This window comes from Chionomys nivalis, chromosome 2 (genome assembly GCF_950005125.1).
Source record: "Chionomys nivalis chromosome 2, mChiNiv1.1, whole genome shotgun sequence".
Taxonomy (NCBI): Eukaryota; Metazoa; Chordata; class Mammalia; order Rodentia; family Cricetidae; genus Chionomys; species Chionomys nivalis.
The window spans coordinates 92,283,310-92,308,896 of record NC_080087.1 but is presented as its reverse complement, the minus strand read 5'-3'; the positions used below and the strand labels follow the sequence as shown (position 1 = coordinate 92,308,896).

Below are 25,587 nucleotides of genomic sequence, written 5' to 3'. Positions count from 1 at the left end.
AGCTCAGCTCCCACCATGCTAAACTGTGCTGATCTCAGGCAGAAACTACCGTAATTACCATAATAACAGCACAGTTAAAGTTTAGACTAGACAGGACACAAGCAGTACCATATTACCCCTACATGATTCAACTTAAGTTGTTAAGAACTGCTTAACATTTTTAAAAAATGCTCCTGGATAGTAAAAAAAAAAAAAAAAAAAAAAAAAAATTACGGATTCACAATAGGACAGATTCAGACCTATAAATGGATCACAATGTTGGATAAATGTACATAGGCTTAAGAGAGAAAAAAATATAGAAAATAAAATTAATGGTTTAAAAAAGGATAAAATCTTTAAAGAGACAGAGTACAGATAGTTATAGATTAAAAAATAAAAAAATAAGCCATGTAAAAATAAAAATTCACACAGAGTCTGGATTCTTTATATTATTGTGTTTTCTTTAAAATTATTGACTGTAAAGAAGCTAAATACAAAAAGACATTTCATTATATGGGCTACCAAATGAAACCAGAATGGATATCATAAGGGTATGACTTCAAAATTTGGGTCTAAGGATATGATGCTTTAAAAAGGGTCTTCTTTTGTTTTCACAGAGGATGAGACCCTAGGGATTGCGTCTATCCCAATATGGTATGATAGACCACGCCCTCCTAAAAGGTTGCTGTAAACACCCTCAAAAAATTACTTCACTCAACTGCCAACTGAGATGACCCTGGCACACAGGTTATACCATAAAAGATCTAATTAACGACGCCCCCATTCAACAAAAAACAGTTAAAAAAAACTGCGCCCATATTCCCAAATATTGTTTATAAATATTCTTTTACATTTAAAGGGGGATATGATATAGATATGAACAAAATGCATTGGTATAGATTTTAAGGTCAATTTTGTTATATGTATATGTATTTCTGATATTGATTAAGGTATTGTGATTGTGTAGTTCATTTAAAAATGTAACATATATAGGTTGTTAATGGATAATCATCAATAATAGTCAAACTTGTAGTCATGTTAGTTAGATTTTTCAAGATGTACATAGATATATTTTAGATAGGCATTCTTCATATCTTTCAAAGACTGCAAAATATGGCATTTAAAATATTTTAATAACTTAGGGTTTTTCATGACAATGAGACACGTCTGCTCCTGGCAGCACCAATATACTTCAAGAGGAAGATGGGCATCGAGGAGGCTCCTTATGAAGTTTGATAGCCATTTGGGCAAGAAACTGCTCTTGCCTGGACTGTTGCATAAACTGGACACAGAAAACCCACAGAGAGAGGACTGCTAAACTTGCCTAAAGATGAGATGGTCTTTGGGGGTTCCTGATTCATGAAAGAGTCTACGAGACATTCTGCAGGAAACAGCAGAAAGTGACTGAACTGTCTTTAAATTTTCCTGCTTCATGGAAATGTCTGCTGGATACTATGGGCCTGTAGGCTGAAGATGGATGCCCCAACGGTACAAAAGAACTTTGGGTGACTGTCCAGGCAGCGAGATGTCTCTGTCATTTCTAGAGTTTTGGATTTCTTGTTTGTTTAGGAAATATATCCTTCTGGAGTCTTTGATGGAGTTGAAGAATGGATAGCTATTTATAGTTTTCCTTAGTTATGATAAGAGATAAAATAGATATAAATATTGTAACTGTAATTCTTACTTGATAACTGTTTTGTTATATGTAATTTTACTATGTTAAAGTTAAAGCCTTTCTTTTTTGTTTAAACAGAAAAAGGGGAAATGATGGAGGTGGGTCTTGTATTTATCTGTTGCTTTCATTGGTTAATTAATAAAGAAAACTGCTTGGCCCTGATAGGACAGAAAATTAGGTAGGCAGAGTAAACAGAACAGAATGCTGGGAGAAAGAAGCCAAGTTGGTGAGTTGCCATAATTCTTCCACTCCAGACAGACGCAGGTTAAGATCTTTCCTGGTAAGCCAGCTCATGGTGCTACACAAAATATTAGAAATGGGTTAGATCAATATGTAAGAGCTAGCCAATAAGAGGCTAGAGCTAATGTGCCAAGCAGTGTTTAAAGAATATAGTTTCCATGTAATTATTTCGGGTAAAACTAGCTGTGTGGCAGGACGCAGCCCACCACTCCTCATCACTACAGTCAAGGAAATAGAAATGTCCATACTGAAAAACAAGAAGTAGATTCTATCTATTTGTAGAAGGCATAGTGATAGATATAGAAAATCTGAATGAGTCCGTTGAAAATCTGCCTGAAACTAGTAAATGAATTCAGTAAGGCCAAAGAGTATAAAAATTCAAGATGTATCCATATGCCAGAAGTCTGCAATCAGAAAATGAAATGCAAGAAAATAATTCTCTTTATAATTGATCAGAAATATTTAGACATACATTTAGCATAAAAGTAAAAAGTTGCAATGACTATGCTGCTGAAAATGTTGAAAATAGTTTAAAATTAGGTGGGTATTACAGTTACACTACTTCGAGAATGTACTAAAAATATATTTTATAATACACACACACACAAACACGCAACCAGCTTTTCCTCCATGGCCTTTATTTCAGGTTTTTCCTCCAGGTTCCTGTCTTGAGTTCCTGACTTCATTTTGTGATGGACGTTAAAATGTAATTGGAAATAAGCCCTTTTCTGCCCAAGTCTCTTTTGGTCGTGATGTTTATCACAACGATAGACACCTAGCTAGGGCAGGCTGCCAAGTTCTATCCTGTGACATGAAATAACGGACGCCATCGCGGTCTCTCAGCACCTGCAGCTGCCTGCGACAGGCACAAGATGGGGCCTATCAGCAGTTAACACGAGGCCCTGCCCCTTCCCACTGTTACAAGCTACTAATGGATTCTGGGAGAGAGAAAGATATCTTTAGTCACACAGACACTGCTGAGTCAGCCCATCAGGCTCCAAGGAATAATTCCAAACTCATGGTCACATAGATGGCCATGCTCAAACTCAGCAAGCCATAAAACTATATGTATAAAGGAATTGTAGGGGTGGGAATAAAAGAAGGACTCAAAAATAATAAAGGCAGCAGGTGACCCAAACAAACTCAATGGTATTTTTCTAAATTTTTTATTTCGTATTTCTTTGTTTGGGGTTTTTTTCCTTACTGGTCTTTTACTCTTATGCTATGGTTTCTGATTTTGTGTTTTTATGGTTTTGTTTTGGTGGGGGGCTGTGTGGAGGAGGTGACTGTGGGTGTGTTTCTTGTGTCTCTTTATTTTTATTTATTTTTTTATTCTGGTTCGTTTTCATTTGCCTGTTTCCTAAAGAGAGAAAGAGAGAGGGAAAGAGAGAGAAAGAGACAAGGTGGAGAGAATATGAAAGCATTTGAGAAAGAGAAAACAGTGATCAGATATGCTGTATGAAAAAACTCATTTTTAATTTAAAAAAGAGAGAAAATTGAAAAAGCACAAGTTTATGTGATGGAAGAGCTGGTTTTATAATTTTTATCAATCACTTTTTAGAACGGTGGACCTACATTTCCACCATTTTGGAAAAGCCTACACTGAGGGCTCTGTTACCCATGGCTGTGTGGTGCTGGTGTTCCCTACAAACGAACATGACAGTTACGGATACAAGAAGCCATGCACCCCATAGAAACATGAGAGTTGACGGTTCAATATCCTATGTTCAGAGATAAAGCTAGTGACTGTGTCTCTGCCTTTCCTCTTCCCAGAATTCTCCTAGTGTGGGCACCCCACTCATAACTTCCTTTCTGGCTACTGGCCAATCAGCATTTTATTAAACCAATTTGAGTGACAAATCTTTACATTTTTCCACAGAATTTCCCCCTTTTTCTCTTTTCAAAACAAGAACCCTGAACCTAATTTTCTTTGTTTAGCTTTTTTTCTAACCATTATCCATAACAACTTGTAACCAACATGCTAAACAAAGACAAACATCCATCATCCATTTTTTGGGAATGTGAGCATCGTTTTCTAGACACTTCCTACTGAGACAAGCCCTGCACTTTCCCATTACACAAATACTAAAATATCAGACAACAAATGATGCAGCTACCTCTCCTAGGACTTGACAACTAACCCAAACTTTTCTTTTCAGGATCCCCTAAAGATACCATTACTCCCAGACAGCAGGAAGTAAATTTAAGAATATGATATCCACATTCCCGGGTGGGTGGTTTTGGTCATTCAATGGATTATGGATATTTGTCATTGTTTAGGGGGGTTGTTTACATGTTATTATTGGTAATGGTCAGGAAAAAAGATAAACAAAGGAAATTAGATCCAAGGTTCTTGTTTTGAAAAGAAAAAAGAGGCATATGATAGAATAAAAAAGGTAGATTATTGAGTCTATCCTGAAAAGAAAAAGAAAGGATATAAAAGTAGGATAAAAGATAGATTATTGAACTAATTTTAAACAAAAGAAAGCAACTACCAGTCAAAGTATCTTATATTGATATAAATCTATGTACATTAATACTAATTTGAGATTAATTTTTTAGAACATACTCTACATACATTTTTACTCTTGTTCAAGGTATTATACCTATACAGCTCATTTAACAATGTAACGCGAATTTCTAGTCCTTGAAAGTTATTATCACCAACTATTTAGGACATAAAGACGTGCAAGTTAGTAGTTAGTCATTACAATCAAACTTGTAGTCATATTGAGTATATTCAAAGTCAAACAGATATTTTAGATAGATCAGACACTTCAGAGATCCTCAGAATATGGTATTTAAGACGTTTTAATAACATAGGTTCTTTTTTATGACAGTGAGACATGTCTGTTCATGGCAATACTAATCTATTTCAGAGAGGATAATGGGCATCCAAGTAACTCCATATGGAGTTTACTTTCTGTATAGCAAAAGTAAGCCATGGACAAGAAAGTGCCCTTGCCTCGACTGCTGACAGTATGCTATCCTAATTAGACAAGTAGAACACAAATTGAACAAACAAGATACAAAAGAAAGTACTGCCAAATTTTGCCAAGACAAGTTATGATAAGCCCTACAGAATATCCTGTATCACAGAAAAGTCTATCAGATATGCTATGCCTGTATGCCAAAGGTGGATGCCCCAAAGTTGCAGAGGAACTTTGAGTGACTGTTAGACAGCCAGCTGTCTCTGTCATTTCTCACACTTTTTGGAAGTCACTTGCTTACACTTCCTGCTTACTCAGGTAATATTATTTCCTTCTTGGGTCTCTGGTAGACTTTATAGCTATAGTTTTTTTTTTCTTACCAGATTCAGAAAAAGAATTCACTAAGAGGTGTAAAATGAATAATGTTGTGAGACATTAAAAGATAGTTTTGGTAATATAAGTTAGAATAGAAAGTGAATTAGATACAACCTTTTGGACTCACCAAGATAGGATACATGTGGGGTATATTTTCTGAATTTGCCAATTGCTAATGGACTAGATATCTTTTATGTATTTATTGCCTGTACATATTATATATAGTTATTGTATTTATTTTCTATCCTTTTTATTAGTTATAACTTTTTTATTTTAGACTAAAAAGGAGAAATGGGGTGATATTTTGTTTGTACTCCTAAAGATCAGAGGCAGATCTAGACATTAGTTAACGATAGAGGTCTGGAGGTCTGGACAGACAGACAGGAAGTGATACAATTAGGCAGAGAAAGGAAGCAATAGGGCAGAGTGGAGAGAGGAGCTCTGTCTTTTCTCAAGCTGAGAGTCTTAGAGGTGAGAACTCTAGTGACTGGCTGCTCCGCTTCTCTGATCTTTCAGATTTCACCCCCTAACATCTGACTCCAGGTTTTTATTGCTAATATGTCCCAATTAGAACTTGTGCAATAAAAAGCAATCATGGTGTCAATGAAGAAAAAGTTATTCATTGTCTCTACATCACATGTGAATATACCAAGAGCGCCTTCTAGAACCCAATTTGTTAGAGACTATTGCCACCTACCCTCTACTATTATCCATTCACAGAAGGAAACAGTGATGTTCAGTCATCTGTAGACCTGTCTCTTAAATCCATAGCATTGCCTGGTGGCTGCTACATTCAGAAATCCCTGGAGGGTTTACCCAAAGGCAAACAGCTATGGAATGGTACTAACACTAATAAAACTATTGTTTCTTTTGGAAGTATCTATGTTTGAGAAAGTTAGCAAAAAAATAATCAGAATTTTTGGAATTTGAGGTTATCATACTTTCCTTTTATATTAAATCCATACCAGACGGAAACAAGTGTGTGTACCAGGATTTATAGAAATGTAAAGAAAATGTCTATAGGCAACTGTGCTTGGCAAAGGTGAGTTCACAGAGCTGTCTTCAGGAAGTGGCAGTGCGGCGGGAGGAAGGAAATGCACACATATATCAAGAAGGTGCCCAATATGTCTGCTGATGACACCATTGCATGGGAAAGACAACTTTGGGAATGTGTTTGCCTGAAAACTGAATGGTACATGGTAGACGATAGGAGAAGCACAGTGCCTCGTCCAAGGACTCAACCAAATTCTGGAGCAACATAAAATCTAGAAAAATGAGAGCATTTAAAAATGTAAGAAAATATTAACAATGAACAAATTAACTTGATGAATTACCAAATGTCTGGGGTAAATAGACTGCAGAAGAGGGGGTAAATGACCAGTTTTAAAGAGGTCCCAGCTTAGGGAGGTTAAGCATCATCCTGTGAGGAAAAGTCCCCCCTTGGAGACACCATGTCTGGACTCACTACCAAAGAGGTCAGACATACCAAGTTCCACAAGACAAGAATCAAAGCCTACGATTTACAGAACACTTTCTTCATGGCCGATCCCAATAACATGTATTGAGTTGCTATAGGAGATGAGTAAATAGAGGTGTGACCACCACTTATCAATATTGCTAACACTGGGGAAATAGAATCGTGCACTAAAGGATAAAGGCCTGTTTAAAACTGATACCTATAACAGAAATGATTTTGAAAAACAAGAAAAAGTGAAGTATATTGACTCAGAAGTTATAGAACACAATTTGTTAATTAAAACAATATATACTGAAAATATTTTAAAACAGAAGGGAATGTGGGGCGGATCCTGGAGGAACTGGGGAACTGAAACTATAACTAGAATATATTGTGTGAAAATACTTGTTTTCAATAAAATAAAAGTAGGAAAAACATATCTAGCCAGATTTTAAGAGCTAAATCTTAAAATCTGCCACTGAAATCTATTACAAATTACATTAAACATAGTACATGCTGCACCAGGAAATTACGGTTTTGAGTAAAGATGTATAACCAAGAGGTGGTTCTCTAGACTCAGTCATAAAGGAAAGTGTCATCCAACCACAGCCTCAAACAAGGAGCTGCAACCCGTGAGGTCCAATCAGCCTGAAAGGTCTTCTTAAATTAGGATCCCTCTTTCAAAAGTAATATCAGTGCTTCTGCTTGTCTCAAGAATCATAGCACTAAAATAAATTTTAGATTTGGCATTCAAGGCAGGTATGGAGCCAGGGATGAGCAATAAACCACAGTCAGAGGTACCATGAGCAGAAGGAAACAGGTGTCAAGTGTGTGGGAGCAGCCTGACCCCAGTATTGGGGGACTGAGGCAGGAAGGTGGTTAATATCTGGCCAACTGAAACCCTGTAGCAAAATATTAAGTCATAGAAATTGATGGTGATGATGATGATGGTGGTGGTGATGATGGTGATGATGATGGTGATGATGATGGTGGTGATGGTGGTGATGGTGATGATGATGGTGATGATGATGGTGGTGATGGTGGTGATGATGGTGGTGATGATGGTGATGGTGGTGATGATGGTGATGATGATGGTGGTGATGATGGTGATGATGGTGATGGTGATGATGATGGTGGTGATGATGGTGATGGTGATGATGGTGGTGATGATGGTGATGGTGATGATAGATAAATAAAGAGAAATGTCTTGATACAAAAAGAGCAGGAGAAAAAGAGAGAAAGGGCAGGCACTTACAGAAACGGAGAAGAAAACTCCTTAGTGAGGAACAGCGTGAAGAGGAAGAGCAGTGCAGGCACATCCCAGTCACCTCAGTCATCTTAACTGTGCAGGTTACATCATGGAAACCAGAAACCCATTGAGCTTGTCTTACATGTTATCTGTCTCACAATTATTGATTTTTTTTCTTTTTATTGTTTATTTATTTATTAAAGATTTCTGCCTTCTCCCCGCTACCACCTCCCATTTCCCTTCCCCTCCCCCATCAAGTCCCCCTCCCTCATCATCCCTAAGAGTAACCTGGGTTCCCTGCCCTGTGGGAAGTCCAAGGACCATCCACCTCCATCCAGGTCTAGTAAGGTGAGCATCCAAACTGCCTAGGCTCCCACAAAGCCAGTACGTGCAGTAGGATCAAAAACCCATTGCCAATGTTCTTGAGTTCTCAGTAGTCCTCATTGTCCATTATGTTCAGCAAGTCCGGTTTTATCCCATGCTTTTTCAGACCCAGGCCAGCTGGCCTTGGTGATTTTTTTTTTTTTGAAAAATCTATTTTATAAAATACTGACCCTAGGAAGTCTTGCTGACTTGAAAGCTATTTTTCATATTTAAATGTAAGCATTTTGTGAATCGCTGTTATTATACATAGAAGACAGGGACATTGAGGAAGTATTATTCACTAAAATGAATGCATGTTACTTACAATTAGCAGAGATCTTAGAACAAAAATATTTCAAAAGACTTAGAATGTTTGTTCCCTCTAATTCGGGATGCTCTTCTGACTTGTCCATGAGCAAAACCTCCTCCTGTGGAGTTGAGCAGTCACAGAACCCAATTAAAGCTGTTTTCCTCAGATAGGAGGTAGCTGCGTACAAACACACTTCCGAAAGAATTGTTGTGTATATGAAGATAATGCCTGATGCCCAGGAAAGATCATACACCTTACTGTTCTCTTCCTGAAACAAAAAAATTAAAAGTGCCCTTTAGAAAATGGAAGTACATCTCGTCAGACTTAGACACCGTATGTGTGGTAGGGTTGTAACAAAAAAAAAAGTACTCAAATGTTATGCAGTTGTTATAAAACAAATTAAAATTTCTAAAATATACTCATTAAAACTTATTTTGGGATGGGTATGCTTTATTTTAAAATGGTTCAGAAATTTAAGTAACAGATATATATAGATATAGATGTAGATATATAAATATATATATATTATGCAACAAGAATTCAGTTTCTTTTGTAATTAATGGAAGATAAATTAATTCATTGGGGTGAGTCTGTTTCATTCAGGGATGTTCTGCCCAGGTGGTCGTCCAGTGGATAGCCTTATACCAATCCGCATACCAGCAGCATTAAGTGCTCTCAGAGGTCTGGAAACAAAAACTATAAGAAGTTGGGAGGAAAAGTAGGAGAAAGCAGCATGAAAGTGGAAGATAGACTTGATCAAAATAGACTATTTACATGCATGAATTACTCAAATAAATTTTAAAAAATTACTTTCCACATTACATTGGAAAATAGTCTTTTCTAGTGTATATAACTTCGATATTCATACATACAAAAACATTACAATGCCGGGCGGTGGTGGCGCACGCCTTTAATCCCAGCACTTGGGAGGCAGAGGCAGGTGGATCTCTGTGAGTTCGAGACCAGCCTGGTCTACAAGGGCTAGTTCCAGGACAGGCTCCAAAACCACAGAGAAACCCTGTCTCGAAAAACCGAAAAAAAAAAAAAAAAAAAACATTACAACTTCCAGGACAGAATTTAAGAATGTGCCCCAAGAACCTGTTCATAGGACAGCTCATAGGGAAAGAAAGGAGACAACTAGAGGAGATGTAGCTCCATGCATAAATGCCTGCGCTACGAACCTGAGGACCTGAGTTCAGATCCCTAGAACTCACAGAAAACACCCAAAGGTGGCAAAACACAGGCCCCGAATCTTGTCATTATGACAGAGAAACAGAGTATCTCAGGGGCTCACTGACCAGTCAGCTTGTCCGTTCTGTGAGCTCCAGGTTCAATGAGAGACTGTCTCAAAATATAAGATAAAGCATATTAGACATTAGTCTCTGGTCTACCGACACACATACGCAAGCACAGACAGTCACAAACAGCACACAGGGGGCGGGGGAGGGGGGCAGAAAGAGAAAGCGATCATATTATCTCACTAATTTATTTAAAAGGAACGGTGAAATGCAGTTAAAATTTCATTTCTAAGAATGCCGGTTCTAGACGCAAAAATCCTATTGCCGATAACGATACTACGTACTTTGGTTACAGATAAGGGGAAGCAAGCGGGAGTGAACCTAGAAGCTTCCTCCACAATGGCTACAGGTCCTAGTTCCAGTGTCCTGTGCAGACTGCTGTGAGACAAGATCAGCAGCAGTGCCCGGCTGTGGACCTGACAGCTACAATACCAATGTGCAGGCGACACAAGCCCACTGCGACACAAGCCCACTGCGACACAAGCCCACTGCGACACAAGCCCACTGCGACACAAGCCCACTGCGACACAAATAGCCGCAGGACTTTCTGCGAGTAACCAACCACTTTGTAATTTCGTCTGAGGTCTAGTCCACAGAACCGGATATCTGATACTGTAAATATGGTCAAAAGTCTGTGGCTGTGGTGATCACAGGCCTTAGGTGGGAATACACTAATGATTTTTACTAAATGGACACGAGGTCAAAGGGCCTTCTAAATTTTCATGTTTAAACCCATAGGCTAGTACTATGCTGTTCTTAACCTTGGACAGTGCAGTGGTTCAAATAAGAATGGCACCTACAGACTCATATAGCTGAATGCTTAGTCATCATGGAATGGCACTTTTTGGAAGGATTAGGAGGTGTGGCCTTGTCAGTGTAGGTGTGGCCTTGTTGGAGGAAGTGTGTCTCTGGGGGTGGGCTGTGAGGCTTCAGAAGTTCAAACCTGGCCCACTGGCTCTCTCTCCCTGCTTCCTGCAAATCTGGATATAGAAGTCTCAGCTTCTTCTCCAGCACCATGTCTACCTGCATACAGCCAAGCTCCCTGCCAGATGGCAATGGACTAAACCTCTAAACTGTAAGCCAGCCCCAATGAAATGCTTTCCTTTTGAAGAGTTGCCATAGTCATGGTGTCTCTTCACAGAAAACAGAACACTGAGTAAGGCAGACAGAGAGGTTGTCTTAACTCTAGACGGCAATTAATATAGTTTCATGCCTGGTCCAATGGTAAGACTGAGCGTTGAGTGCTGAGCCCTAAACAGGATGTGTATCTATGTTTCCCTCTTGAAGGCCCAGAAAACATTGTAGAAAAGAGGGTGGAAAGAAGGCAAGAGCCAGAGGATGGACAGACTGCTGTGAAAACACTGTTCAGGGCAGGACATAGCTGCTGCAATCACAAAAGCACAGAAGCTATGGGTGCCTGCCTCGAGCCCACACCATCCTGAGCCCACACTCTGTCATTGCTGCTGGAGGGACTCCTGAGGCCCAACCCCCTCCAGAGAATCTCTTAGCAACTAATGATTTTCTTCAGTTGCATAGCCACTGGAAAGTAACTCAAATCTAGTGAACAATCCCCTACTCCCCCTCTTCCAAGCAACTCTAACTAAACTCAGCAAGTGTCAAAAAGAAGATTCCTCAATGTTTATGCCACTATTGCATGAGAAGCTCTTTCAGGCAGCTTAGCTTGGTAGATCACAGGGTTTGTAGCTTCGTTGGTGGCTATCTTTCTCCTCTGGTAGCATGCAGAACACCTTCCAGTTACATTGGAAGTCATTGGGGGTCAAGGCTCTAGTTAGGCACGAGTTTGGCTTCTCCACATTCAATAAGATATCTAAGTGCTGTCTTCAGCAACAGGGTCTTACATTCAGTTTGTGGAAAGCAACCAATAGCCATAACAACAGCCTGAGATGTATAGGGGTTTCAGTGGAACCCCTTTGGCCAACAATTCAATCAGATGTAACCCATTCCTGGCAATAAAAGTTTTGCTTGGAAGGAAAAACATGTCTAGTTTGGGAATTGCCTCCCCATTTTTGGTGGCTTCATTTATATTTCCTTCATGTACATATATATTTCAAAAAGCTTCTACATGTTTTGCTTATATATTATGGTTTCCAATTCTGTGTTTTTATGAGTTTTAGTGTGTGTGTGTGTGTGTGTGTTTCCCGTGTACTTTCTTTTGTATGTTTGTTGGTTGGTTGGTTGATTGGTTGGTTGGTTGGTTGGTTGGTTTTAGTTTTAGTTTATTTGTTTTCTAAAGAGAGAGTGAGAAAGGGTGTGGAGATGGGTAGGTAGAGAGGTGGGAAGGATTGGGAGGAGTTAGGGAAGGGGAAACCATAATCAGAATATATTGTATAAAAAATTAATTAAAACAAAAGTGAAAATCAACCACAAAGAAGAAGGGAAATGACATAAAATAGTAGGGAGGTCAGCAGAATTGGAAGTGGCAAGAGAGAATAATTAGGATAGATATTATCACAATACATTGTATTCATATACGAAACTGTCAACGAATTCAAAAATAAATTTAAAAGACTTTAGTTCAATATTGTTTCTTAACTGTTAAAATGTAAAACAAACTTAATATTCAACAATAAAGAATGAAATAATCCCCTTTCCATTGTAAAATTTTCAAAACTTTTATAAATATTATTATAAAGAATTTTCAAATAAAATAAACCACTCACTAAAATTAGCCAGACCTGAACTTTATACATCTTAGTGAACTTCTATATTGTTAAAATAGGCATTTAGAATTTCACAATGAATTGTACACTTTTTCCCTCATGTGTGGAATCTAGTCAATAATATATGTTTTGTGTAAACAAATGCACACGTGGTTACAGTACAACATGCACAAAAGAGAACAAGAAAGACTTTTGGGAGATAAGTAAGGACTGAACTCAGGTGATGAACACAGTCACAAACGAGCATATGAAGCTAATTCCTTTTCTATTTCTTACTCTGTCATGGTGTGTGTCTTTTCTAGTGATGGATAAGTGCATACGAAGAGATTTAAGAGTGAAAGAGCAAAACACAAAGTGTAATAGACATGATAATAAAGAAAAATGTTTATGATAAATCCTGAAGTTGTGGTAAGTAATATTCACTTTTATATTTAATATATAATTAATTATATATTAATTATATTTATATAATTATAATTATAAATTAATTATATTTAATTAGAATTAATACAGATTTATACACATCTCATGCTCAAATGTGATATTCAATTTACAGAATGATAAGAATAAAGCATGTTTGCAGTCAGGTCTTTTTCACAAATAAACTGCAAGGTGGTACCTGGTTCTGAACAGACACGATGCCCAAAAGGAAATCTCTCACAACATCCATCAGTGCTTTCAAACAGGCCATGTTCAACTTAGCAGCCTCCCCCAGGACCAGCAAAGCCAGTGTTGAATCCAACCTGGATTGTGAACAAGTGACAAAGATCTTAATAAAAAAATAATAGCAATCAATTTCAATGAAAAAGTGCTGAAGACAAAGGTTTACATTATCAGATATATTTATTTTCTATATGGAAAGATTTTGATTGGCATAGATTACAGAAAAGAGTGACATTTTGGAAGGATTATGAATTTAAGATACTGGATTGACAAGGTTGGCATAATAAGTGCTAAGCATCTTTCCCATCTGTTCATAGACCCTGTGTGATGTAGCATTCAAAGGCTGTAGCTCTCAAGAGAACCCTCAGGTCATTACAAGGGCCTCCAACTTCACTTTCTTGTGACTGATTCAATGGGATCAATTTGAAGAATGTTTTCTTTCCAAACTTACAGAACAAGTGACAAACTATCTAGGCAAGTATTCCAAAAACTTGGTATTATGTTATTTTTTTGAAAAGTGACATACCTCAAAATAAAATGTCTATTTCACAAAAATGATTGAGATCATAGGCTAGTTTTTTAATGCTATGTGAGTGGGAATTTATAATTAAAGTCATTAGCCACAGATGTTCATATGTAATAAGGTTTTCAAGAAATATTACATTTCATGCCCTTGTTTGCAGTTCACCAACTGGAAGAGAAACAGACTGAAAGAGAATTAAGAGACAGCAACTGTAAAACTGCCTGCCAATAGAGCTACTTACTGCCTTGGCTTTAGGCAGCTAATAAACCTATCTCCCAGGGTATTTAAGAAGTATGTCTGAATTTCACTACTGCGCTACTCAGGCCATTAAGGTGAGGTCTGTTCTTCATTCTTTGTCTATGAATATACTCAGTTTGTTAAGTGAATTGAGCCAGGTTCAGAAAAACAAGTACCTCTGTTTCCCTTTTATTCAGAATCTAGATCCCCAAAGCAGTCATGAGATAAGAAGGCATAGAGCAGACCCTCTGTGGGAAGGGCTGGGAGCCTGCGGGATGGGGGTGAAGGACTGAGGGAGAGCAGTGGGGTGGGGTAGATAAGATCAAAGTACATTCTGTGCCTGTATGAAAATTACATAATGAAAGCCGTTATTTTCTACCATCAATAAATGCTAATAAAATAGGTTATAAAAAGCACAAAAAGGAAATGCCTTTTACGAGACAAAGACAATTCTAAATACACAGAGTTTTTCAGTTCTTAAAAGAGCTTTCACGCCAATTATCCTACCTGATTTAAATTTGACAGCTTCAGACTCATTTCAGACTTTTCACATACCTTTCTCTTTAACATTATGGATTGTAGACTCAGATAAGCCTGAGAAACACGACTACATTCCCTTTAATGCCCACTCGACTGTGACTAAGATCTTCCCCGGCATATCGTATGGTTTTGCAATCTTTCCTTTTCTAAGTCTTGCCTTAAGTGTTTCAACACTAAACCTCACTATGGTGGGTGTCGACTGTTGCCTGCTTAAAGGAGCTTCATTCAAGACAGCAAAATTCTTGGCACAGATTGTCCCCTCAACATGGAATGTTGTGTGTCTTGGATGGAATATATGAGTCAATTTGTCAGAAACGACAGATCCATGTCAAAATGCACCGGGATACAACTTAGATATATCTCAGTACATTTGACTTAGAATTAACTCTTTACGTCCTTGACTATTGAAAGTACCATGTGACGTTGATTGACCAATGAGATAGAAACGAAATGAAATCACCGAGTGTGGGCGCTGCATGCATGTAATCCCACCACTTGACAGGCTCAGGTGGGAGGACTCTAAGGCCAAAGTCAGCCCAGGCTACACTTCAAGACTGTTCCAAGACAAAACACAAAAGGAGACAGACAAAGACAGACTCCTAGGTAAGCTATCATTTTTCTTTTTATTTATTTATTTATTTTTAATCTTTTTTCTGGTTAATAAAAAAAATAGCATATTTAGAAAAAGAAAACTTTCATCTTCTTCATACATCCTTTTCCTCCTGCGGGGAATGCACACTAATACCAGAATGTGAACTCCCACATTACAATGACAATAGTGAAAGTCAGTGCTAGGGGTGGCAGAACACAAATCAGGAGGACCTAAGCATCTACATCAGAATGCATCTTTGTCCTGTAAAAGCCAGAAGCTCTATCTGGTCACCCAAGTGTGGTTAGATTTCTCTAACACAAATAAGACCGAATCCCAACAGATACACCTAACACAGGATGTACGAAAGAGAACTTCGGAGTCAGAAATACGGCATGGAACCCTAGATCTGCTACTTAAAAAGTATATGCTGTTGAACAAATGGTACAGCCCTTTAAGACCCAGCTCGGTCTTAATTTAATTGTCTATATAAATAAATAAGTAGCAAAATCTGGCAGTCACGGATCATCGCCAACTTGAAATAATTGGATAAGAGTGTTGAGCTGAACTGAACGACTATTTCTCCAGTGCTAAAAAGAGTTTGTTTTCTCTGTAAAGTCTCAGAATCGCTGAGAAGAGCCCAGTGACCTCCTAGTCATTCCTCACACTCACCAGGCATGCTCCATAGGAGGGTCAGGTCTCAGGGAAGACAGAGTTCAGAAGCTTCCCCCACCCCGCCCCGCCCCTGAGGATATCCTCCCTCCATAGCCTTTCTCTCTTCTGTCTTTTTTTTTAATATCTGGAAAGCTGTATTCAAACTAGAGCACACTCACTGAACTATGGATTGAAAACCATCTCCGTGCCAGCCGCTTGCGGCAGGGAAAAAAAAAAAATGCTGCCTCACCAGAAACGCACTACTTTCAATCAATGCTGCAAACTGCAATACCGTCTATAAGCAAAACTGCTTCTGCCAGAAATAGAATAGATGCATCGATACGTAGGAGCTGAAATTTGTTAAAAGTCAAAGTTGAAAAATCAATACACGCAGAGGGACGGGCTAGAGCCAGAACGGGCTGATCACGTCAAGTCACCTCTAACTCCTTCTCAAGCTCATTAAAAATGCAGGAAAAGCTCAGTTATCAGCAACTTGATGTCCCTGAGCTTTGAAACTAAAGAGCTACCAAGAAAGGTGTAGTAGGTATTGTGCATTTCCCCTAATCATGTAAACAAAGAGGCTGATCCAGGCTTCGCAATTCTTTACACCCACATACATATGTACAGAAGACCGGCAGCATCTGAAAGAGTTCTAGATTCTCTCTTTGTCTCTAAACTGCTTTCTCCATGAGCGGGTGGACATTTCGGGGTGGGGTGGGGGGGATGAGATTAAACTGTCTCCAATTAGTTACATTCATAGAGGTTATCCCAACCTTGCTACACGTATTTCAGAAAACATTGACTGTATCAAAAATCCACAGAACCTTGAAAACGGGTAACGAGGAAAGGTGACACACAGCAGATTAAAGGGACAGCTCAAGCCATGAAATTGGCGGACCTGGATTAGGAGGCGCACTAAAAAAATGGCCTGGGAAATGCTGCAGCCTGTGTCCCACAGAGAAAGTGCAGGGGAAAATAATCACGGGAAAATTATCTTCAGTTTGTCCCGTGAGTCACAAAATCAGGCGAAAAATACAGATAATCCTTTTCCTTAGGATACTGGCATTTTTTAAAAGTGTATCCAGAATCTTCATTCTGTAGTTCATTTTTCCCTCTTTGTTTTTCTTCAGAGTTAGCAAGATTCAAATGATAGATCCTTAGAAGTATGGGGAGGGCACAAGGAGAAGTGATGCTGTCGGGGTGCAGGGGTGGTCTTTCCGACGGGAGCGAGGACACATGGAGGACCGACCGTGAATATTACAGTATCAGGGTCACAGTCTTCAACTACTTAAAGCCACTGCGCTAAAACACGATGCTAACGTCTGTGAACACCAAAATCTTAGTTCAAAATGTCTAATTTCATGGGTTCCTTCTCATTCTGGGATAAGTAAAGAGAAAACTGGACAAACAGATTCCCTTGGGACCCATGAAAATATATGACAAGGGCTAGGGAAAAGTACCAGTCTGATTCTTGGAGAAGACCACAACTCTTATGTCTTACAGGGGCCCAAGGACATGGTTTGGTGGAAAAGATACCAGCCACACAAGTGCAAATACCTGAGTTCTGATCCCCCAGATCCGTGTAAAGCTGGAGGCAGCGTGGAATATACCTGCAGTGCCAGGGCTTCCGGGACAAGATGGGAAGCGGGATGCGAGGATTCCCCCAAAGCATGCAGAATTAAATACAAACATACCACTCATTCTCTAAGTAGAAATTAGCAACTTTTAAATAATTAGGCTAATGTCATAAAGAGTATATTAACAAACGAAGTAGTGTAGGGTTGGTAGAAATCTATTAGTCCAGTCTTCATTGTGTAAGGGATATTGCTGATGTCACCCTACTGGACACACAGCTAAAAGAATTCTTTTCTCTTGCACTGATTGCTTTGTTTTATATTTGAAAGAGAAGACTACATGAGAATTCTGATCTTGATCCTGTCTGCTGAGGTCCTTCCGCTGGGTGACAGGAGTTCCTACATTACTGTGGAGGCAAGGAAGCCATTGGAGCAGATGAAGGCACTGTCAGGGAGCCGTGACTACTGTTTCTCAGGCACACCACCGCCGAGTCCCCTCTCCCGTCAGTCCTCACAGCCACTCTCGGCTGTCTGTGTGGCTAACAGCAGTCAATCCACAGGATCTTTCATTCGTGCTCTTACTGGTTTTCCAATGTCACGTAAGTTGTACAACACTGACTGGGGCTCCCGTGTCACGAAAAGTCATTCCTTAGTAAATACTGTCAAGCCGAAGAAGGATGCAATCACATTGATGTTGTAATCCTGGCAGTATATGGCATGTGACACGTATTGAGGGAAAGATTCACATCCAAGAGACCAGTTAGGAAATGACAGTAGCAACAGATGCTAAAACATTACAGCAAAGCTATGAAAGTGGGACCAGAGACTAGGGAGCGAGTGTGATGACAACAGATGTATTACAGCCATTCAGACACCAGGTTAGGAAGGGGAGGTGGGGTGCAGGCAGAGGCAGGCAGAGTTCTGAGTTTGAAGCCATCTTGGTCTACATAGTGAACCCCAAGCTAGACATGGCTATGTAGTGAGATTATATCTTAGAAAGAAAGGAAGGAAGGAAGGAAGGAAGGAAGGAAGGAAGGAAGGAAGGAAGGAAGGAAGGAAGGAAGGGGAGTTGAAGGGAGGGGAAGGAAGGAGAAGGGAGGAGAGGAGAGGAGAGGAAAGGAGAGGAGAGGAGAGGAGAGGAGAGGAGAGGAGAGGAGAGGAGAGGAGAGGAGAGGAGAGGAGAGGAGAGGAGAGGAGAGGAGAAAAGCCAATTTGATTAACTTATGAGGGGGTGTGTACTGAAGTAAAATCGCAGCCAGCCAGAGGCTAACTGAGAAAAATTGGTTCAACTTTGAGTTAGAAGAACATAAAGCAGGGGAGAATTGTCTTATTTAAACCTCTCAGAAACTTTTTAAGAAGCCAGAAAGCAATATACATTTAAGTAACATTATACAGCCTGAGCAGGATGCACACACACACACAAACACACCCACACACATATATATCTAAATGTTATATGTTTGACGTATACACACACACACACACACACACATAACAACAATTAAAGAAGTCCAGGTTTGAAAGAAAGCAGAGGTTTATACAGGAGGATGTAGAGGAAGGAAAAGGAAGGGAGAAATGATGAAAAAAGGGTGGTTCTTTTTCCTCTAAGCAACCAAAAAACTGGTTCATCATTGTTAAGTGACTCATTGAAAATGGTACGATAGAAAGAAGTCCAAAACATAGGTCTCCAGACTTGAAGGTGAATGTGTTCTTCACTGAGTGATGACGTAGTTATACATAAATTTGCATTTCTCCCGCGAGCAGATTAAATGCTCACAAACAATGCGGAGGATCTATAGATCTATGAAGAATAAGATATGAACCGAGAATAACCAAAAAAATAGAAACCGAGCATAAAGGGAGATTGCACTTCCGTTTCCTGGCAACCCAGACCCAAATAATCACACAGAAACTAATTACAACATTGTTTGGCCAATGGCTCAGCCATATTCCTAACTAGCACTTATATCTTAAATTAACCTATTTCTATGAATCTGTATCGCCACAAGGCTGTGGCTTACCAGTAAGGTTCTGGTATCTTTCTCCCACAGCAGCTACATGGTGTCTGCCTGACTCTGCTTTCTTTCTCCCTGCATTCAGTTTAGCTTTCCCACCTACCTATATTCTGCCTTGCCATAGGCCAAAGCAGCGTCTTTATTAACCAATGGTAATACAACATATTCACAGCATACAGAGGGGAATCCCACATCACTTGAGTCTCACACACAGCCACCTCAACTCATGGGAGACTGAAGGGAGACTATACTGCAACATTTTTGTTTAAATGCGTCCGGTGAGACCTCCCCATGAACACTGGCGTTCCCAGGACTGAAGATACACACCATGGTTGGCAGTGATCTACCTGGAATGTTCAGGATCTACTGCCCTCAAGCACCTGATTCTGTCTTCATTTTGATACAAACACGGCTAAATAGTTGCCACATTGATATAGTTTCAAATCATCAAGTGTTTGTTTTTAATACTTGCAAGGGATAGAATACACTGATTAGTTTGTTTTGGGTGATGGGATTTTGTGATGGTGTTCTTCTGAAATGCCTTGCTACATTTCTCAGCAGGCTCTGTTGGCCAGCAGTTCAATTAGAACTACAATAGTCCATGTTAGATTGGAAAGTCTTTGGAATTGGTTTGAGATGTCTCTCCAAAGCAAGTGGGGCATTATGTGAAAGGTCAACCTACTACTGGGTGGAGCACTGAGAGTCTGAGATACAAGACATTCAGCTAGATTAAGAAGAGATTTGCCTCCCAGCAAGGTGCCTGTCTCTAGCTCTGAGTAGACAAAGGTCATTGCATGGCAGCTGGGGGCTTCTGCAGTCTCCAGTCCTCTGATTGGTTTTAGGACACCCATTCCTCTTGGGACATCATGAACCTCAGAAATACTGCTCTAATCCTATGAGAGAGAGAGAGAGAGAGAGAGAGAGAGAGAGAGAGAGAAAGAGAGAGAGAGAGAGAGCCCTCTATGGATCCTGGCCCTGTTCATTTTCAGACTTAAAAACTCCTGATTGTTTTTCATTCTTTTTGTATTATAGATAGTCTAAAAATGGGGTTACAAGAAATCACACAGGGAGATATATGAGTTAGCTACAGACCAACCAATTAGAATGAACAGAAGATAACTACTTTGTATGCACAGATTTGGCCACCATAAATAAAATCTCATTAGATATCTTAGTCAAGTTGTCTTTCATTGCTTTAAATATTTCCATGTTAATCATCATTGTGTTGTCTCTGACACACAGGGACTAACATTTCTTAGATTACTTCTCTTAACTCTCAATGGTGTCATATTTTGGGGGATGGAAGATGTCTTCCCTCAAGTGTCACAACTGAGAAAATCATGACAGGGTCCACTTCTCACCATCCCTTCACTATCTCTAGTTACTCTAAACAGAGCTCACTTCCTCAGTTTTCTCCTTGGCCTCAATGATATCAGAGAGTAAATGGTGAGAATATCAGAAAAGATTCCCTTGGAGGCAGGAAGGCATTTGGGTTGAGTTCTGATCACTAGATCAGTGTTTGTCTTATCTGCAAGATGACCTCATGGCATCTGTGCATACTGTTATGGACATACTCTAAACACTATATTAAGAAAGTTATTTTTATATTTAATGTGTTGCTACTATGAACAGACTTAACACAAGCTTTAAAAAAACTTTTTAAACTCTTAAAGATACCTTTACATTTATTTAGTTGTGTGTGCTCACATATGTGCATATACAAGCACATGCCAAGGCACATTTGTGTAGGTAACAGTTAGTTCTCATCTTCCACCATGCATGTTCCAGGGATTAAACTCAGGTACTCAGGCTTAACGGCAAGTGAGTAGCAATCTCAAAGGTCCTAGCAAGTCTTTAATCATCAATAGGTTTTTGTTGTTGTTGCTGTCATTGTTAACTAAAATCATGTTTTTAGCTTTTTAAAGAAAGATTGCCTTCTTAAAATGAAAGATTCAAGAAACAGTATCAAAACAATTTGGCAATTTAGACAATTGTTGCATCCCTTCTATTGTGTACAGTCATTGATGACCACTTGATCGGTTTACCCCTCTATTCTTCAATACTATGCCTTACTTTTCCCAGCTTATGTGATCATTCTCACATCCACCCAGAAATCAGAAAGAAAGATTCAGGTGGCCCAGGCTGTTATCAGTTGACACTGATATCCTGAGAAATATCCTCTGCAAGACTCTTAGAATCTTGCTCCAGTCTCTAGCAAACACACTAAACTGACTTCAGTTTCATTTTATAAATAACTACAGTCTATATTATTTTTAACCCCAAATCTATGAAGTATGATCCATAATAGCAGTTCTTAAAGGTCTGTTGAGAACTTTAGCCATAAATAGTCAGAAAATTAATTAAATATGTGTTGATACAATAACATTTAAAACAGTTAAACCATCAATAGAAGGCTGAGGCAGGAGAGAGAACCACAGATTCAAGGCCAGCCCAGGCTGCACAGCAAGTTCAAGTCTAAACTGAGCTACATGGGACTCTGTCAAAGAAAGATGGAAAAAAAAAAAGAGAGGAAGAAGGGGAGAGGAAGAAAAATGGAGGAAGAGAATGAGAACTCATATGTGGAGGAAAAGTATGTATCTAATGAATTAATATCTAAAGTAAATAAGGAACTCAATAATTCAAGATCAAGCAAACAAATAACCCAATTTAAAAGATGAAGGGCCTGACTTAATAGTCCTTCTTTGGTTTTCGGGGGTGGGTATTTTGGGGTGGGGGAGCGGTGTTTTTGTTTGGTTTCATTTGGTTTGGTTTGGTTTTGGGTTTTTGAGACACGATTTCTCTGGGTAGCCCTGGCTATCCTGGAACTCACTCTGTAGACCAGGCTGCCTTTAACTCAGAGATCCCTTGCCTCTGCCTCCCGTGTGCTGGGATTAAAGGGGTGCCACCACTGCCCAGCTGACTCAGCAGTTTTTAAAGGAAGCCACACAGCTCACAGTTAGATGAACAATGTTCCACTTAGTCATAGTCATAGTAATGAAAATTGAAGCCACAATGAAATCCCGCTTCACACCTGTTACTGTGGGTATGTATGCAGCAAGAAGGACAGCACCCTGAGGATGAGACAAGAGAAGGCTTGGGCAGGTTGGAATGTAAGGAAAGCTAAGTTGGGAAAGAATATGAAAGCCGGGCGGCAGAGGCAGGTGGATCTCTGTAAGTTCGAGGCCAGCCTGGTCTACAAAGGGAGTTCCAGGAAAGGCTCCAAAGCTACAGAGAAACCCTGTCTCGAAAAACAAAAACAAAAAACAAAACAAAAAAAAGAATATGAAAACGTCTCAAAAAGTATAAATAAGATGCCCTATGACCCAGCAATCTCACTCCTGATTGAGCATCCTAAGGAACTGAGATCAGAATGTTGAGGAGACGTCAGCTTTCCTCTCAGGAGAAAGATAAAAATTCAACACAGGTATTGATAGGTAAACAAATTTTGTTTTGTTTTGTTTTGATATTGTTGCTTTTGTTTTTGTTTTGTTTTGTTTTGGAGACAGGGTTTCTCTGTGCAGCCCTGGCTATCTTAGAACTCACTCTGTAGACCAGGGTGGCCTTAAACTCAGAGATATACCTGCCTCTGCCTCCCAAGTTCTGGGATTAAAGGTGTGTGCCTTCATTGCCCTACAATGAATATATTTTAAATGTGGTGCATGTACACATGAAATACTATTCAGACACACACACTGAACTTCACAAATATAATTATTCCCAGTCATCCATTAAAAACTACAGTCTTCCTTCCTCTGCACCCATCCTGCTTTTGTAGGACATCTATGTCCTTCTTAAATTAAGACATGGACTAGAAGAAGCTAACCCTCACTGATGTTCAATGTCCTAGTACATCTCTTTGAAAAGCACAGAGAAATAGGATCAGTGCACTCCTTTCAAGTATGTAACAGATAACTTCATTGCCAGGATCTAACAACATGAGAAGTAAGAAAATGTTTTCAACACTGGAATGAATTTCTTATCAGTAGCACATTTCATTTAATAGAGACAACTATACAGAGCATCCAGCAAACCAAGACAGCAGACACTGCAACAATTCACTGATACAAGCAGTATAAAATATGCTCATTGCTTTTGTCTTTGGAGCTGAGACTATAAAGCGTGTTCATAGTCAACGGAGCCGTGATTAACATTTCAGTACAAAGGTCTCTCGGAGTCACCCTGGATTTATAGAATTGCCCTTACCAGCATTTCATCTGAAGCTGCGTTCTGTGGAAGAGGAGATGCTCAAGCACTGTATTCAGCTGAGGACTATTGTTCTGAACACAGGACCAGGCAGCCACGCAATGCCAGAGCAGGTGGTTGACTTCATAGCCCCCCTCATTCAACTTCAAATGTGTCTGAAATTACAACATGGAGACAGGTTTGCCAAAGGGTTCCTTAACTTGCACAGACTTGAAAAATACATGTTAAATATAAAAATCAAAATGAATATTTACTTATATTTTATATGTTAGTGAGGTAATTTGTAGGTATTTTATGAGGTATGTATAGCTGATATAAGCTTTATATTTTTATAATAATTATGTGTATTTATTATATAAGCTTATTATTTTTTACACAAATCCATGTGCTCAGTGAATTAGTCTACAGTAAGACACAGTTTCCAGATCTTCTGAAGGGCCACTATTGGATACACGATTCCAAGACCCTGTGTGTCTCCCTTCTTCGCAACAGCTGAAATTTCAAAAGGCAACAAGGAAAATTTGAACAAAGATCTAGTGATGGACTCTGAGATGCAGATTTCTCTACATTAACAACCAAATACATGTCTTAGAGAACATGGCCAATGCCGGCTAAGCAACTATTTTTAAAAGACTACAAATTCAGACACAACTAAGAGTTTATACACTCTCTCCAAGTGATCCCTGCCAACTTCATTAAATAATTGGCCTGCTAAAGTGATCGGTATTCCATGACAACATAGCACTCCCATCCTTTTATTTTCTTTTCAGCCGAAGGTACACACCTGTTCTACGTACTCAGTTCAGTGGCTGTTTCTATTCCATACTGTTAAGAAACACTTTAAACATAAAGGGCTCCATTGTCTTCGGTTATTATATACAATCTCATAGCTAAATTCAAAGATGGTTTTCATGTTGAGTCCTCTTAAAAAGCTTGAGGTTCCTATAAAATTTCAAACAAAACTTCTCAAGTTTCCAGGGAGCTGTTTAGTTGTGTTCTTTGGAAGTGTATTGAGTCTTTTCGTGTTAGGGATGGCTAGATACTAGAGAGGAAGGCCAGAGCCAAGGTCTGCAGAAGCTTGCTGGCCCTGGGAGTGCAAATTCAGAAAAGAAACCCTAACGGAAGAAGCCGTGTTTGGAGGGTTGCAGTGTTCCACAGGGAAGCTGTCTTCGGAGCTAATGTAAGGCATCGGGCTGAGACATGCTGACTTCGGCAAATGCACATATAACTCAATTTTCTGCTTTGTGGTGGAGCCCATTCAAAAAGCAAAAGCTATATAAATGAAATTGTCTCCGTAGCCCCAGGTGTCTCAGCCTGCGTGTCTGACAGTCCTCAGATTCCAGACAGAGTTAGTCCACATAAACAGGGATAGAGATCAGCTTTGAAACTTTGAGATGAGTTGATCAATTTAATTAAAACAATACTTTTCTAGATCATAGATAGATACTATATGGCTACAAAGACTATTAAGATATGTGTGTGTGTACATATATACATACATATTTTTGTGTGTGCGTGTATTTGTGCTAACACATAATAAAAATTACATTAGGAGGTATACTGTGTGACCAAAGCCTTTGATCCCAGAACAAGAGAGGCCGAAGCAGGAGGATGACAAACTTGAGGCTACCTTTGGGAAATTTAGGGAGATACTGTCTCAAAGAAAAAATAAAAATAATAACAAGGTAATGTTTGGGATTATGAACAAGATCCATGTTTTATTTCAATTTTCTATGACATCATTTTCACACACCACGGACAATGAGAAAGGGCAGCCTCCGCTGTCTACGACTCATCTGACGCCACTTACTACAGTCGGACCTGACACGGTTGGGTCATTTTGCTCTGCCTGATGTGAGCACAAACTTTATGCCTCAGACAGTACTTCAAGACCATGATTTTTAAAAAGCCATTTAACAATGTCTCTTCTTCAGCACGGACAAAAACAAAGCCATGGTGTCACATATGAACTACCCAGTCATAACATCGACCCTACTTTTCAATAGGAGAATCTAAAGGAACTGCTGCTTCCT

General features: G+C 39.3%; 1 protein-coding gene across 3 annotated transcripts in view; it reads right to left on the bottom strand.

The window, feature by feature from the left end:
- The window catches only part of Tmem232 (transmembrane protein 232), a 232,494-nt gene that overhangs the window by 173,791 nt on the left and 33,116 nt on the right, over positions 1-25,587 (bottom strand). For 2 of the 3 annotated variants that reach the window (XM_057762323.1, XM_057762324.1), the window contains exons 7-9: positions 23,555-23,709; positions 13,176-13,299; positions 8,593-8,845 (exon numbers count right to left, since the gene is read on the bottom strand). In XM_057762323.1, coding sequence (XP_057618306.1) covers positions 8,593-8,845; positions 13,176-13,299; positions 23,555-23,709 — 532 coding nt within the window. The remainder of the gene's footprint in view (positions 1-8,592; positions 8,846-13,175; positions 13,300-23,554; positions 23,710-25,587) is intronic. The other variant, XM_057762326.1, reaches the window with a different exon arrangement.